The sequence below is a fragment of the Mastigoproctus giganteus genome, chromosome 11 (genome assembly GCF_048544385.1).
Source record: "Mastigoproctus giganteus isolate SK-2022 chromosome 11, ASM4854438v1, whole genome shotgun sequence".
Classification (NCBI taxonomy): Eukaryota; Metazoa; Arthropoda; class Arachnida; order Uropygi; family Thelyphonidae; genus Mastigoproctus; species Mastigoproctus giganteus.
Window position 1 is genome coordinate 38512763 of NC_143585.1, and position 18502 is coordinate 38531264.

Sequence of the window (18502 nt, forward strand, 5' to 3'; positions counted from 1 at the left end):
TTATTTCACCAATTTCCAGTTCTTGATATACCTGTGTACCATGCTGCTAAAAGAATTTAACATCTTGAGTTTACACTAGATGCATAGCATCAAATTAGATTTCATAGTATTTCACATCCTGGAAACTTCTCTTGCACTCCATGCCATTATTACTTAAGTTTTAGGTTTTGTTGACTTTTTTTGCTATATTCTTTTTATACAGAAACCATACTTTGAGTATGTTACTTTTTTTTTTTTTTTTAATCTGAAATTATCCTGTCCTCCTCGGATTTAATTTATTTAAAAAGTTATTGTATCTAGTTAGAAAAGTTTGTCCTTTATTTGTGCATTTGCAGTCTTCATTTTATTGTGTTAGGTGTCTAATTTGTTTCTGCTTTGTTTACAGGGTTTTGAGAGGGTGTATAGAGAGATGCCAGATATCTGTATTGATGTTCCTGCAGCATACACAGTTTTGGAAAAATTTGTAATTAAGTGTCATCAGAGTGAATTTTTATCAGAAGACCTAGTCAAGAACATGCCATCCAGGTTATATTTTATTAATTTATTTTTCTTTTTTCCAGCTTTACTTATTTTGAAATATAAATAAAAATGTTTAATTTTTAAAAATGCCATAATGCAGCAGAAGCTTATTATACCCTCTCCCAAAAAAGTATACCCAGCAAAATGTTATTTCAACTTGTTAATTAAGGTCAGTGTCAATTAGTCAGTTAAATTTGTAAAGTTTAAATGCTTGCTAGAATAAAGTCTAACCTCAGTAAATATTTATACTTAATAAATTAACAACATTGTATCATCTACATGTGAGCCAGCCTGTTTTGGATGTCAATAATAATAATGTATAGTAATGTCTCTACTGTTCTCCCAACTCCACTAATCACTTGGAGCTCTTTGACTTCCTCTCTTTGCAACTTGACTTTCTCCAGTCCAACTTTCCTAACAGTGAGGTAATTTTCCTTGGTGATTTTAATGTTCACAACTCCAGCTGGCTTCAGTTTTCTAGTCACACCGACCCAGCTGGTCAACATGCTGAGGTTTTTGCAATTACTAATGACCTTGCACAGATTGTTCATTTACCTACAAGAATACCGGACAATCCTAGTCATACAGCCAATACGCTTGATCTTTTTCTCGCAAACAACCCTTCTAAGTAGTTGAAGTGAGAGGTCCTTTGGGCACTTCAGATCACAACTTGGTGATTGGAACCTTTATCTCATGGCTATTCCGAACCTCGTGTTGTTTGGCATTACAAAAATGCAAAATGGGATGACCTGCGAGACTTTTCTTCTTTTCCTTGGTCGGATTACTGTTTCAAAACTTCTGATGTCAACGTTTGCTCAGATCGTGTCAGTGAAATTATTCTTGCAGGAATGGAATCCTTTATCCCACACTCCACTTTAAAATCTCGTTCTTTACTAAACCTTAGTTTTCCAATAAATGTGCTAAGGCTGTTCAAGAGAAGAATGTTGCATATCATAATTGGCTTGTTTCTAATTCTCCAGTTTCATTTTCTGCATACACAATTGCTCGCAACAATTTTAAAGCAGTTATTAATCAATCAAAACTAGAGTTTGAACAGACTAAGAGTATAAAACTTGCTTCTTGTCCTAATGTTAGCCGAGCATTCTGGTCTCTTGCCAAAGCTATTGGCCGCAACTTTTGCCCGTCTCTGCTCCCACCTCTGTCCAAACCAGATGGTTCTGTTGTCACTTCAGCCAAGGATAAAGCTGACCTGCTAGCATCCCATTTTTCTTCCAACTCGTGTATTAATGATCTTGGTAAAACAATTCCCACCATTCCCAACACGCCCCATTCAATGCCCCCTGTGGTCTTCCGTCAAAAGGATTTTGACGAATCTTGATGCTAAGAAAGCTCTAGGTCCTGATGGTATTTCTCCACTTGTTCTCAAAACCTGTGCTCCTGAACTTACTCCTATTCTTTGCCGCCTTTTTTCACTTTCTTATTCTAAAGGTGTTTTTCCTTCTGCTTGGAAATTTGCTCATATCCAGCCAATTCCTAAAAAGGGTGACAAATCCCTCCCATCCAATTATCGTCCCATTGCAATTACTTCTACTCTTTCTAAAGTAATGAAGAAATCAATTAACTGCCAACTCTTAAACTACCTAGAAACCTTCCGTCTGATCAACGGTCGCCAGTATGGATTCCGTCAGTGTCGATCCACTGGTGATTCTGGTTTATGTTACCCATTTATGGACTAATTCAATGGAAAGGTTTGGTGAAACATAAGTACATCTCTTGACATCTCAAAGGCTTTCGAGCGTGTTTGGCATAAAGGTCTTCTAAACAAGCTTCCATCTTATGGTTTACCAACTGTTTTTAGTAATTGGTTATCCAGTTTTCTCTCTGATCGCTCACTGAGGGTGATGGTAGATGGCTCTCTGTCTTCTAACTTCTCCACTAATGCCGGTGTCCCCCAAGGTTCAGTTCTTTCCCTCTTGTATATTAATGACTGGAAATCCTATCCATAGTTTTGCTGATGATAGCACATTTGCATTCCACTTTCCATTTTGAGAAACTTTGTCCTGCTCAATCAGCTTCAACTTCTTGAAAATCTGCTACCAATTCCTTAAATGCCGATCTTCAGGTAATTCTCCAGTGGGGCAAAGACAACTTAGTTGATTTCAACCCTTCTAAAACTCAGTCCTTGTCTTATATCTCGCAAAAAGGATTCTTCTGCTCCTATGCTTATCTTTAGTGACACTCCGATTTCTAGGCAAAATGATATATCTCTTTTGGGAATTACCATGACTTCTAATCTCTCTTGGCACAAGCACATTACAAATATTGCTTCCTCTGCCTCTAAAAAACTTGGTTTTCTTTTTCGCTCTCGGCATTACTTTTCTTCCAAACAGCTGCTCACTCTGTATAATCACAAATCTGCCCTGCCATGGAATATTGTTCCCACATCTGGGGTAGTGGCCCCCAAAACCTCTCTCAGGCTTCTCGATTCCATTCAGAAGAGGGCAGTTAGGTTAATTAATGATTCATCTTTAACAAAGTCTCTCCACTTGCTGTCTCATAAACGTACTGTTTCTGCTGCATGCCTCTTTTACAGATACTTCCACGGGCACTGTTCTTCTGAATTGGCTTCTATAATTCCCGCTCTCTCTCTTTCAAAACAGTCCGAACACGTGCTGCCACCAGCCAACATCCATTTACTGTCCAACTCCAAACTCACAGAACCAAATTTTCATCTTCCTTGTTTATTCATTCAACTGCTGTTTTGTGGAACAACCTTCCTTCATACGTATTTCCTGAATATTACAATCTACAGAAGTTCAAGTCCAATGTCAACAAATATCTTCTTTCGTCTTCTCAACCTCCAACCCAAGCACAGTACTAAGTACTATAGGTTCTAATACCTCTTGTGTTTGGGGTTTACATAAAAAAAAAAAATAAATAAATAAATAAATCTATCCTGGGACAAGAATTTAATAATACCTGGTTTTCACAAACTAAGAAAGAAAAATACACAAAGGTTGTTTACTGCTCAGTTGCATACAGTTTCATTAAAAAAAAAAAATAATAATAATATGTGTCATGCACTGACAGGCATTATTTTTGGTGCGGCTATATTTTATATAGAGCGTACCACTTATTGTTATCACAGATATTATCATTGGTAATATCTGTGATCACTTTTTATGAAGTCCAAATTGGACATGTACTAATACACAGAAAAAATATTTAAGCGATTATGCAACATCCTGATTTGTTCTTGACATGTTACATGTTTAGTTACTGCTGCTGCTGGTTATACAGCATTGGCAAAAGTACAGGCCAACACTTGTCATTTCACCTGTTTCTCCTCTAACAGTTTATCCACTTCTTACTTTAATTTGCTCAAACCACCACCTCTAACAACACCAGATGGGAGTTTCTTCCAACAATCAACTATGCTCTGGCTGAAGACAAATTTCTGCACATCTGACCTGCAACCATCCTTCCTCAATTTGAATTTATGCCCCGTCACGTGTAAACTGACTAAGAGAAAGGATTCCATGGTTGTTGTTCTTACTTCATGACAGTACTGTGTGTACTCATACCAAACTGATTGTTTTACAGTAGAGCATTAACCCTTTTCTAATTCTTGATTTTAATATTTATTTATATATTTTTTGTAATGATTTCCAGAAACATGAAATCTTTGTTTCTCAAAGAAAGTGATCAGTCAAATTTAAGTATTTTATTTTTAGTTTGGTCAACACCTTTTTATGTATATGTTTCCATTCTGCATCGATAAATAATGTTGAAAATATGCATTCTTGTTTTATTGGCTATTATTATCAATTAAACTGCATACTGAAATGATTACAATAAGGGTGTACTCTGTAAACATAAATGTTAACAGAACAAAAAGTATTAATATTTCCTTAGTCCATCCATTTCTGAGTTACTTAAGATTGCTATTTATATTTTCTAGGGGTCGTAAGCGTTTTGTGTCCGAAGGCGATGGAGGGCGGATTAAAGAAGAGTTATATTAGAACTTTTCTTCAATGCTGCATTTTGTATATGTTTGCAAAGCTGTTTCCTGGTGGTTAAATAGTTTTTTTTATGTGTAAAAAATTTTTCATCTATTTTGTATTGTGTTTTTTTTTTTACATATTTCATTGGTATGAATGGATATGGGCATTTTTGTGTCCATTTTGTTTTTAGTTTCAAAAAAAAAAAAAAAAAAAAATCAAGAATTAGGGTGTTTGGTGGGTGTTTACTTCAGTTTTGTTTTTTTTTTATAAAAGGTAAGCTGTATGAAGCATGAAATGCATTTCCTTACTGCAGTGTAAAAATATAGATGGTGAATTTTAATAACTCCACTTTTAATGAATTGTCATAGTTTGTAAAGTTATTAAAATTTTATATTTTTTACTTCTGACACTGTTAAAAATGAGATTGGTTGAACCTACAAATGATTGGTTTGAGTGTAGATGAAGTGCTGACTGAATAGAAAATGTGTACAGTTTGGATGCATTTCTAGTGTTGTCTAACAAATATGAATTGTGTAAACATTAGGAATGCAAGATGCATGTGAATTGTCTTTTAAGTGGGAGTGCATATGTACCATAGTGTTATTCATTCTGTACTGTTGTTTTCAAATAAAATTATAGAAAAAAATTTTTTTTTTTTTTTAAATTATTTAATCTATTTTTCAAACGTTACATATTCAGATTCATATAGCATTGGGGAACTGTTCTGTTCCACTATTCATTAAGAAACAAATTCTACTGCAAAAGTGAATGAGTCCGATCAGCTGATATGGGATCCCTACAAGAAATTGACCATTTATACCTCTTTCAGAGTGCTCACCTATACATCTGTGAAAGAAATTCAGTTCATGTAATGACTCAATTAACATCAACTTTAGTTTAGCATTAACATTTTTATGCCTTCCTTCAAATCATCATTATGCCTAAAAGAATCTGAAAGATCAAGTTAGTAGAATTATTACCTCCTTTCTGCACTGTGGGAAACAAATGGTCATCATATTCTGTAGGAATCTCATGAGACACACAGTCTGTGACAAAAAAAAGTTAGCCTGACAAAATTGCACACTTATGATACTCCCACAGGCACAAGCTTAGCTACTGACAATCTCAGTAGATCCTGTTAACAATGATCATTTTCCCGTGATCTGTAAAATGCTAATGGCCAATCTCACGATATGACAGTAACATGGAAATTCCCAAAGGCTGACTGGGTAAAATATATATCTCTGGCCAACTAACATTTTCACTGCTTCCTCACACAAATATGCAGCTTTGAGTTTTTAATCCATTTTGGAGGGGAACCACCCTACTTTTAGAATTTTCTTCCAATTTTACAGGAGAAAAACAATGTTTTTGTCAAACAAACTTCATCAGAGGCTGATTCAGTCATAATGAGATGAAAGCCCAGAAATGTCTCTGCCTGTTTTGATCCAGATTGACTCAATCGCAGATCAAAAAGGTCATTGGAAAAGTCAACAGTGAAAGTGTTAAATGAACATGTCATTGTTTTCCAATCTATGTACACCACTGTATCACATATAACAAATCATATTTTAAAGACAAAAGAAGCTGCAATTCCTATCAGCCATAAAGCATACTGCAATAGAACAATGAAAACAACACAACAAAAAAAAGAGGAAAATAAGGCCTGGCATAAGACCTCCCCAATCACAGGCTTAAAAATTATAGATGGCAAAAAGCTTGCACATTCAACATAAAGGAGAATAAGAATTCTAGATGTGATTTGCTTCCAGTATTGATATAAGTAGTTATCTGGAATGAAATAAAATAAAAGGAATTTTTTTTTTATTTAAGACCAGCTCCACATGCTGAGTAGACAAGATGTAATTACAACAGCAAGTTGCAAATGCCCTTGGAGTAACTTTTGAAAAGTTATACTTTCATGTGTACACTTCCAAAAGTACAAGGCACTGAATGAAAAGAGGCAAACTGAACTTTAACTCCATTGTGCAATGTTTGTACGTGGGATGGAGTTAAATCATCAACCTTTCACCATAGGCAAGTTACAGGAAGCCCTATCAAAGTTGAAAAAGAAGTAGCACAGGCCCAGATGGCATAAACTACCAAACGATCCAGTAACTTTTCATGAAATCTGTACATCCTATTATCAAGTTAATAGCAACACCAAAATGTGGCTCCTTTTCCAAACCAGGGAAAGATCATTTTAATCCAATGTACAACCAACCAGTTGCCCTTACAGTCAGTGCACATTGCCCAGAGTACCCTCTCCTCCCCAATTACCCATTCCTGTGTTTGCAACTTGCACACACAGGAGATGGAATTGGTGTTGGATAAAGAATATAGTGGACTTTGTGGAGGTATCAGGTATGTGCACTGAGTGATCACTGAATTATGACCACCCCTATGAAAACTGAATGCAACCTGTTAACCACATGAGGTACAAGAGTGTGGAGTTAGTTGACCTACGTAGCATAGATAAGGTGTCAGTGGTTCAGTAGGTAGTAAAATTCCGAGCGTGATGGGTAAAAGGAAGGATTTATGGGACTTTGATAAAGGACAGATTGTGGGTGCTCGACAAGCTGGTGCCTTTATTTCCCAAGCAGCTGAACTGGTGGCGTGTTCGAGAGCCGCTGTAGTTAGTGTACCAGGACGTGTCAAAATGGTCAAATGACCTGACAGCAAAAATGCAAAGGTCAGCGAAAGGTTGATGTTAGAGGTGAGTGCCGGGTCCAATGACTCATACAGGAGCAGCACTGTTGAAGATTGACTACCCAATACAACATGGGCCAACCCGGAACAATATTTGGCATGACCATGCATCACACCTATGGGCTATACCAGCAGACAACCCCTACAGCATCCTCTCCTAACCAAGGTTCATCGGCATAAAAGACTCGCCCGGTGCAAAGAGCATGCAAGTTGGATGTTAGAAGACTGGAAGGTGTGCTGGTCGGATGAGTCACGTTATTTACTCCACACAGTGGATGGCCGTATATGGATTTGGCATTAACAACAAGAGGCTCTTGATCCATCATGCATGGTATCAAAAGTGTAGGCTGGTGGAGGCAGTTGTATGGTGTGGGGCATGTTTCACTGGCAAGAACTTGGGCCCCTGGTGCATGTGGAACAATGTATCAGTGGTCTCCGCTATCGTCAACTGCTTGCTGACTGTGTACACCCCACTATGTTACACTTTTTCCCCGAATGGCGATGGTGTCTTCCAAGATGACAGCGCACCAAGCCATCGGGCACTTGTTGTGCAGGAATGGTTTGAGGAACACAGTTCTGACTCGATTGGCCTCCGAACTTCCCCCGATCTCAATCCCAAAGTACTTGTGGGACACCATGGAAAGGCATATCAGGCATCTGGATACATCAATCACCTGCATTGCTGACTGCATTACACACAGCTTGGTTGGCCATACCTCCCGAATGCTTCCAACATCTTGTTGAATCAATGCCACGTCAGATAGCTGCTGTACTGAGGGCAAAAGGAGGACCTACGAAGTATTAAGGTAGGTGATCACTCAGTGTATATTAAGCACAAGGCTATAAGGTAACAGTATATTGTGTCTAATTGCATATATATTGCAGTCAGTTTACTGGACAAAAACCCTGAGTTTCTTAAGAGAAAAAAAAAACACGCAATCCTCACCTGAGACCAATTCAACCATGTGAGAGAAAAAGAAAAAAAAAAAAAAAAAAGCTCATAAAAATGCCTTGCTTCTTTGACAGGATTAAAACTTGTGCCTTTTCCACTTGGTGTGGGAGAACTGTGAATATAACCGCTGCCCTGCAAGGTCACTTTCATAGTGTTTCTGATCAAGCAAAAATGATAGCAGTACTTGGAGGTTTTTGCTTAGTCCAAATAAATCCTTGTACTGCATGTCTAGAAATTAAGGTGTCAAAATCCAGTATTCACATCTTGAAGAGAAATCAGTGATTCTTACACACTTCAAATTCTTTGGCCACTGAGTGAGAATGACCTTGATTGATTCATAGATTTCTGTGAATGAGCATTTCACTTAGAAAAAAAAATCCTGGTATGATGTGCCTGAATAATTGGTCCATTCTTTCAAAACACAGCTGTGACAGGAGGTGTCTCAATATTTTTGAAGAAGAAAGCCTTTCCAGGCGCACTCACTAAGCAGAGTAAATATCTGGTTCCAAGATGGTGTGCTTGCTCATTATGGTCATGCACTCAGAGAATGGTGAGATGAACAGTTCCCTCAATAATGGAGTAGAAGGCTGGCCATGATGATGTATGAAACAGTTGTCCATCACTACATGATTGGTGAAAATGTTAAGAAATTTGGTTTTCAGTTAGCAAACCTCACTGTTATTTTCATAGTTAAATTTAGCTAGAAATAATTATCCATAATTTCTTGCTCTTATCCCTCAGAACTTTGTGTGTGGCTTTCTCAAAGCTAAGATGTGTGCTGTGAGAATATAAAATGTTGAGCATTTAAAAGAATGAACTGTCACTATGCAGTGAGATCACAATTCATGCTGTTTTCCTGGACTGGAAAGCATTTGTATTCTAGTGAATAGTGCAAATATTGAGCATTGATATATTCATCTGTAAATGAAATATTTTAAAGACCAAGAAAATTGTTATTGAAGCAACCATGTTTGCAAAGGGTGACTTTTTCTAAATGATGCCAGATTTTCTGCTTAGGAGAGCATTATTTATAAACCTGATCAAGCAAAAATGATAGCAGTACTTGGAGGTTTGTGCTTAGTCCAAATAAATCCTTTCACTGCATGTCTAGAAATTAAGGTGTACATTATTTTAATAGCCCATGTTCAGGCCAGTGAATTGCACTGTTGTATTTGTGTGAATGGTGATCATAGACTTTTTTAAAAATAGACTACTAATTAACTTAATTAGTTTGTTATTTAACTATGTAACTGGATGTGGAACACATGTAAGAAGGTAGTGTATGGTAGAAATCCAAGCAGTACAATGGTGATGAAATATAGAAGTAAAATGTGACAAGTCATTTAAAAAAAAATTCAAAAGAGTAAAAATTTACACAAAATGATCACATTAATTATTGAAAATTGGTACAAAAAATTAACTCCATATTCCAGTCTATCTTTATAACATGTATTTTTTATTTTAAGTTATTTAAAATACAGCACTGTACTACAGGTCAGTTTTTTTTTTCTTTTTTTTTTTCCCTTCTGTGGAATGACTCATTCTCTTGAACTTTACTGTGAAGCATCATTAAATGTGATGAAATTTTACGAGTGAAAGTTTGGCAATGCAATATTATTAAAAACTATATTGGAATCATTCTTTTTTATATCAACAAAACTAAAAAAGTTTGATTAATTTGGTATTTTGATTACAGAATGCAGTATAATTTACATAGTTAAGACAAATTATATAGTATTTCAAAGGATTTAAAAACACGAAAGTAGTAAATTGTTTATCCTTATCATAATAAATTAATCTTAAGACAAATTTTGAACAAAAGTCTCATTTTGTAAGTATTAATGAGCAAACTAGGTTTGCCACTTGGTGCATCAGTCTTTTAATGTGGAGGCACTAAGTATCAAATGTAGTTTGCTGATTGTTATGTACAAAATGAGACTATGCCATACTTGCACAATATCATAAAACAATTAAAAAATGCATTTAAACTTTTCTTACCTTTATTTAATGTAAGAATTTTTTTCAAAAATAAAGGCAAATTATTGTAAAAAAGGAGCACTATTAACCACCAAACTAATATAATATACTAATGCAACAGTTACGGTTATATTTGGCAAGGTGGGATACTACTATCTCGAGTACCAAGATATTCTAACATTCAAAATAAAATAATCATAAAACTAAAAAACACTAGCTCCTCCAGTACTGCAAATGTATGACTCCCTACTAAAGGGGCCATATTCCCATACCCAGGAAAAGTACCACACTCGCACAATAAATAAAAACAGGGAACTCACAAAGGACACTTCAGGGAAAAGTCAGACCTTGTGAATTCCAAAAGGTTCATATTTCAGTCACCACATCTGGATCTTAATACTTCACTGGATGGAAAGTGTCGACGGATGTCCCAATACAATCCAGATACAATAAAAAAGTAATGAACATAAAATCAAATGTGCCATGGTCCTCTATAGTTTAAATTTAAATGAACAAACATAACTAACAATGTTAATTTGTGTTTATTCCACCAATTGATGGGTTTAAAACAAATGTAAATTAATCTTAAACCAAATAATATATAAATAAATTAATCAATTATAATGCAAAAAAAAAAAAAAAAAAAACCACAAACAAAAGATAGAATAAATCAAAACACAATGAAAGAAATAACAGGTTGTTATTTGGAATTCACAAGAACTGATGTTTTCTTGAAGTAACCTTGTGGGTTCATTTTTTAAAACTTTATTGTGGACCCAATTCTTTTCCTTTGGTGGATGCACCACTAAAGATGGATCACTTTACTTTAGTTTAGTTTATATTTCAATTTAAATATCTTGGTACTCGGGTAGCAGATGCATACCTTGTTAAGTATAAACTGTTGCATTAGTAAATATATTATAGTAGTTTGGTGGTAAATTTAAAGTTCTTTTCTTGGAAGTACTGGAGATATAAACATGTTCTAGCTTTGTAATAAAAGCATATTTTTATGTGGAAACTAGCTGTAAACTATTTTATAAATTCACTTTAAAATGCTAACACATCTCAGACAAATAAATACACAAAAACAAGTTTGTAGAAACAGCAGGCATGTTATATACATAGTTTTCTTTCTAAAACATTAACTTAAAAGAGAATTTATACATAAGATCAGATTTGTACATCTTTAAAGGTTTCAGTCATGTTTAAAGATAAACTTTTAACAACAAATATATTTCAAAGTGCAATTCTCTGCTTCCTTAAAATTAATCAGCTCCTGCAGCAGGTAATAATACAAATTAAACTTGATACGGATTTTTTTTCTTCTGAAATTAAAGATGTCTAGAAAACTGATATGTCACATAGATATGATAAAGTTCCTTTTATATGCCTTCTAACATCTTTTAACTGCTATTTGCAGGTTTGTGTGCTACATAAACTTCTAGTTAAATAATGTACACCCACAGTTAATAATCAAAACAAGTATTACAATAGGATTCACAGGCAATTTCTAACTTTTTTGATACGTGCTACTTTCATACACTTCTCTTAATTTTTCTTTTTCCATGGGCAATAAGAATTAAAATTATCAGAAATTTGCTACACATAGCAGACCTGTTTCAATCTAGTTGTCCTGTTGATCTATGTTCACTTGATGCAAGCTAGAAATCAAAAAAAACTGAAGTTTATAATGTGGTAACTTGGTTAACATGTAGGATATCTGGTTGGAGAGTCTTTGTTTACTGGCTGTGAACAGCAAATTGTATTGAGAATATAAACCAGATACTAATATCATCACTAGTGGCCCTGAAAGAGATTATAACACTGATGAATAAAATTTAAGACTGAAGTTGGAATGCAGATTTCAACACCTGCCAAAGTTTAGGAACCAAAGAAACTGCAGAGTAACGTAAGAAGATGCAGATTTCAGCTGTGGCTAATACTTAAGAAGACAAGTGGTATTAAAGGATATGAGCTCTGAAGGAAAAATATCTTTTGATGGAATCTTGAATTGAAATCTTTGGTGGAGTTAGAGGTCTGTTGTTTTTTTTTTTTTTTTTTTTTGAGAAGTTACTGAGGCTGCTTTTGTGTCCAATGGTGGCAAATTAGCATATATAACCTGGGTGTAATCTGCCACTGTTAAGAACTGTTTCTGAACAGCTTAGTCATTCTAGATAACTATGCCTAGCTCTTGTTAATATATTGAATTGTGAACGGTTCAGGTAAGCAAGCTTTCTTTTTGTTCCTTTCTGGATTGGTAGAAATCACTGAGAAATGAAACTTTCTTGCCAGCATTTGCCAACGGATGATATGATCATCCCATACTTCTGAGATAATAATAGTGGTGAGTTGCTATACTATAAGTATACATGCAGTTAACAAAACTTCCCCGACACTATCAATATCCTTGATTTTGTCAACTGTTGGTATAGGATACTTTTTTGGTTTATGAACATTGTTCTAAAGCACCAAAACAGAAACTTAGGAACTTCCATGAAGCACAGTACTAAAATTATAAAATATAATATAGGAAATGCATTTTTAGGAACCCTGCCAAGCCACATTACTAATCTGATGAGCTATACATGGGCTGAGATTTGGACAGCCCCTGGGCCATGTATGAAAATTTTAATTCCTGGCCTTGATATATTTGATTGTGAAAGATCAGATTATCCTGTCTTAAGGATGAATAGAAAGAAAGTGCTTCTACCTATGGTTCCTTTATATAAATTGATTTTAGCAGAGCATAGAAGGAATCAGTATCTTCCATTTCTGTTTTGAATTTTATATCCTAATGTGTTGTGTGGCTGAAAAACCCATCTAGGTTATTATAAAGCCAAATGTGATATTATTCACCATATCTGAATTATACATATATATTTTTTGTTAAAGTGGGAGGTTGTCAAAGGCTACCACTATTATATTTTATATCTAAGTTGAACTGATCTGACAACTTTCCACTCTATTTGTAACTGTAGTCAAGAGCATTATTCCATCAGTAAATGACTGATTGCCTTTCATCAAGTACCAAACTTCAACAGTGAATAGTATTATAGACCAGTGGTTTCAAACCTTTTTTTTTTATTTGAAAACCCCTTAACAGTTTTTGCAGCAAATCCTTTTTAACAGTTATATTTATCTCCTCACGGAAGAGATAAATATACTTCTTCAACAAAGTACTACCTTAATCTTTCCGAATATCAAACCTGCATTAATATTGTTCTTCTAAAATCAGTTTATAAAAAAAGAAAATGAATATGGGCAGTTTTACACTTCCTCTTTCCATCAACCTTGGATAAAACTCTTCTCAAACACCATAAGAGTGTAAATGGTAAAAAAAATTTGCATGTGGAACATTTCCAACTGGTTTGTATTACCTACAATCCTCTTTTAGAATATTTAAAAATTTTCATTCAGAACTTGCCCAAGTTACTACCAGCCAATATGATATTCTTCATATGGCCTATCCCCCCATTCCATCGTAAGCAACGTAAAATATGGCACAATCAGCAGATCTGAAAATCTAAAGAGCACTATGTTCTCCTTCCAGTTCCAGCAGACCCGTATTCTAATTAAAGACTTCATTATAGTAGGGAATACGCAACATATTTCCTGATATGGGCTTTCCTAACTCTTGCTGTTTATCACAAATAAACAGCAAGAGTTAGGAAACAGCAAGATTTAGTTTCCTAAATCTCGCTGTTTATCATGACAAATAGACAAAAATGAATTAACATGCCAGAAAAGTTCTTAACAGTTGCATATTGTACTCAGGCCATGGTAAATGACTGATTGCCTTTCATCAAATACCAAACTAACTTCAATGGTGATATTACAGACCAATGGTTTTAAACCTTTTTTTTTTTATTTTAAAACCACCTAACAATTTTTGCAGCAAATCCTTTTTAACGGGTGTATTTTTAAAATAAAATTACTCCAATATTGTATTAAAAGTAAAAAAATTTAAAACACAAACCATTAATTAAAGCTACAAGATTTCTGATCTTGTTTTGAAAAACAGTGATAATAGCCAATAATGAACAAAGTTTGGCTTGACAAAGGAGAGAGAGAGATTGTCTTAAATTTACTTCTATATCAAGCTTGTTTTGGGATATTTAATCTTTTTCATGAGGTATAAGCTGAAAATGCTTGCAACACATGTTATTGAAAAGGGGATAAAGAATTTAACCAGTGTGTGTGTGTGTGTGTTTTTTTTTATATATATAAAAGCAGTGGATATTCTACTTTTAACTGAAGCCCATTAAAGATTTTTCTTTCATAATTAGGTAAAATATCTATCAGGTTTTCTTTTTAAATAATTTAATAAATTGGGAAAGAAACTAAAATAACAATAGGAGTATTACTAAATTTTTCTTGTGAATCCCAAAGGATTATCAACCACTAATTGGGAAATGCTATGATAGATGATGTTTGGAGTAGGCTGAATATCACTACATAAGAGGCTTCAGCAAGCCAGCTCCCTCTTCCCAAGAACACTACAGATCTTGAATCGAGTTACCATTATGGGGAAAGATGTGTAGTTCAATGTTAGAAGTAAATTCTTTACTTCTAATTATCTTTCTCATCAGTGGGCTTGATGAAACTTGCTCCTCCACACATCTCTTGCAATGTTCTGATCTCAAACAACTTCATACCTTTTCTTTCCCAATGTTGCAATTTCCTTCAAGCTTTGGTTTATATCCCTGATCCAATATCTGCTATTTTAGACCAATGAGTAAACAATCCTCAAATCAGACTTGCTACATGAAGCTAAGATTATCATAATTTCAAGCATTACTTTTTTTGGTTTCTAGTTTGCATTGAAACAGTACAGAAGAACTGTATGACAAATAGACTGAAAGGTTTGTTCTGTTCTTTGAGGTAACTTAAGTACAGAATAAGCAGTTGTACTAAATGCAGTGTATGCTGCTTTCACATTTATCTGTGTGTTAAAATGAATGATCATATCAGGTTTTTATTTAGATTATTTAATTACATTCTATAGCACATTAAATTCACAGTGCTACTCAGAGATTATACCAAGAACTGTAATGAATAAAATGTGATGTCAAAATTTAAGGAAACCTAAAAATTAAGGGGTGTATAATAATTAAAATAATTCAATATATATGAAGTGTACTTTATGCCATTATCATGTAATAAGCAAAATCTTATTGACTTTATACTTTGTAATGCTGTTACAGTCAGGTAAATAACCGTATTTCTAAAAGTTTTCCTTCTACCAACTGTTTTGTTTTTAAATTTTCTATAAATTCCCTTTATAATTTTGAAAGTTGGCAGAGTCTAAGATATCTCTTTATGAAGAAATTTTTGAAAAATCTTGTTGGATAATATGCCACAAAACCTACCATTACTTGTATGAATCTTAAGTATCCAATTTAAATTTCGAAAATTTAAAATCATCCACTGGGTAATAGTTTCACATTATTTCATGTTCTTCCACATCAATCTCAGTCAACTTAACAGATATTGGGGGTAATGTTGAAGCGAGTGGGATGATATTCAACAACACTGTTGAATGTACACATTAAAAAAAAAAAAGTTAAATACATATCTGAGTTATACAAGCAACTAGTGAATTCACAAAATATGATAATGTAGAGAAAGTGTGGTCCATAAAAGACCACATTTTATTCTGTGTAAGGTGTTGCATTAAGAAAAATTTCATATGAATTTTTTTTTTTTGATAACTCCATGTATTTGCTGTATATTTTTAGCACAACCATTTAAACTTATTACCTTTCAGAAACTATATGATAAACAAAACACTTCGAAAGGGTAGTTTTCATTATTCTCTTATTTATATTTACTACCAACAGTTTCTTTAAAGGTTAAGGATATGTTTGTTGTGCAGATACATATGAAGGTTCCATAGCTCAGACATATTTATTTATATTGACAGGTAATATATTTCACACACTATATAACAAAAATAATAATACGGGGTTATATCAAAAATGTTTACTTTTGTAGATCACCTTTTATTACAACTAAAGAGATAATTAGTCTTCATTAATTTTTTTCCAACTAAGTTCTTCAAGTGCTTACTTTTAGTCACTTTTTTCTTATTTTGGAATTTTTGGAGTCAGTGATGTCAGTATCAGTTTGACATATCATGCAAAGAAAAAAATTAAATAAAAAATAATCAAAATTTAAGAGTAAGAAATATTAGGCAACACGATATAATAATTTTAGTACTCTATTTACATACTTTTATGTTATTTTAATCTTCAGTTTTTATTACATAGCTGATTTTTATTTTGTTATTTCTACTTTATATTAGAGTGTATTAAGTTAATTTATATCTTTATCCTCAATGGTTAGTGCCTACAAGAATATTATGAAGGATCACTGCAAACTTTGCACATGCCTGGTAGTATTTACAAGTAAAAACTTGTCTGTTAATTTGATTTTCCATTTTAGAGATAAGTATTAAAACATTCTTCTTAGGTTTTACATGACATCCCATGTTTTAAAAGAAATTAATAAATTAATTACCCTATATTAATACCATAATTAAGTGCAATGATTAATCTTTGCATGGAAAACTTCAATTTTATATTCACTGTATTTGTAAATTATGTATAATTTAATTAATAAATATACTTATTTCTAGTTAATAAATATGCATGTTTTTTTTTTTAAATAAAATAAACAGAAAATATCAGCTAGTAATAACATTAAAGAGAGAAATCTCAATGAATGAGTTAATATAATAACTTTACATTAAAATAAATATTAAATTGATAAAAACCCTTTAAATGACCATCAATTCAGGTAATACCAACCAACAAAAAACATTTTCAGTACTGTATTTGCCATTGTTGCATAAAGTCTGAAGTGTTTTAAATCAAATTACCATGAATCTTCAGTTTTAAAGGTTTATAATTGGCATGATCTGAGAAAATGCCCATTTATCCATATACAGATCTGAAATATCAGATTATAAAAATTATCAACATTACCTGTTGAAATGAATACAGAATTTTATCTATTTCAAAGTTAATATTAAATACACTTGTAAGAAATTTCTTTGAAATTTTGAATGCTTAACTCTTTCTGTGAAATCATAAAATGTAGGTATTCACAATTTGAGTAATGAAATGAAAAAAGCATCTCTCTCTCTCTCTCTCTCTCTCTCTCTCTCTCTCTCTCTCTCTCTCTCTCTCTCTCTCTCTCTCTCTCTCTCTCTCTCAGGTTCTTTGTGGAGGTGAAAATTTAATGCTTTTTCTATATACTGTTATTTTCATTAGTTTTTCCAAGTGAAAGGTGACTTTCCATTGAACACCGGAATAAAATAGAAAAAATTTGTAAAAAAACATCTTTTATTTAGAGACACTAGCAAGCACTAGATTCCTGAGTGAAAAAAAGAAGGGAATTTCAAAATACGCATTATTTCGAACAAAAGAAGATAAAAAGAATTTACAAATTATGCTGCCAATTTGGTAACAGCTAATGATGAGAGAGAGACTAAGTAGAATACTGCTCCACTAAGCCAATAGTCAACTTCCTCAAAGTCTGAACCTCATTAAATAAAAATTACTCATTTTTATTTAACTATGTTCAGAAGGCAGGAAAATATCCTCATCTCTTGATTAGTTATACAGTAATAACTAATTGATATGGTCTTATTTTAACCTGCCCCCTCTTTTAATTTTAATATTTGTGATAGTAAAATGGAATAAATCAATACTTTCCACAGTTAATTAATTTACTAAACTTTACAAGTTATGATGATGAAATAAATATAAAAACCTCTTGTAATCTATTTAGTACCCGAACATTATGGAGAGAAAGGAACTTTTAAAAATCAATTAAACAATTTAAAATGTTTTCTCATGATCTAAAAAAATAGATTCTGTTTAAGATTTATTAAGAGAAAGTGAAATATTTAATGAATTTCATACTAGTCGTGGACTGAAGAATGAAATAACTGATATTATAGATTTTTTCCAAAATATTAACAGTAAATCAAAGAAATTATAAATATAAATAATATACGTAGTCTAAAGACTTTGAGTATGTTGAGCAACTTAGAGTAACAAAAATAAAAGGCAGTTAACCATGAGCAATTTTCGAAAAAATATAAACTAAAAAGTTAATATCCTGCAATATGCTTCTTTATATATATACAAGTCAAGTCCTTTGCCGCAATTTCAATGACTGCATGATTTTCAGTGGTAGTAAACAGTTTCAATATATATATATATAAAATAAAATGATGAATAGAATTAATGAATTCACAGTTTTTATATTTAGGATGACAATGATGACAGATGACAAAAAATGCACATACACTAATATGAGTGTTTCCATATACAAAGTATATACATTTATGAAAGACTTAATATTTGGCAAC

The 18502-nt window shown here is 33.1% G+C and overlaps 1 protein-coding gene across 2 annotated transcripts in view; it reads left to right on the forward strand.

The window, feature by feature from the left end:
• The window catches only part of LOC150077921 (programmed cell death protein 4-like), an 81640-nt gene extending 77068 nt beyond the window's left edge, over positions 1-4572 (forward strand). For both annotated transcript variants that reach the window (XM_090385572.1, XM_090385573.1), the window contains 2 exons: positions 386-525; positions 4442-4572. In XM_090385572.1, coding sequence (XP_090241698.1) covers positions 386-525; positions 4442-4502 — 201 coding nt within the window. In that variant the 3' untranslated portion in view covers positions 4503-4572. The remainder of the gene's footprint in view (positions 1-385; positions 526-4441) is intronic.
• Positions 4573-18502: the final 13930 nt, after the last annotated feature.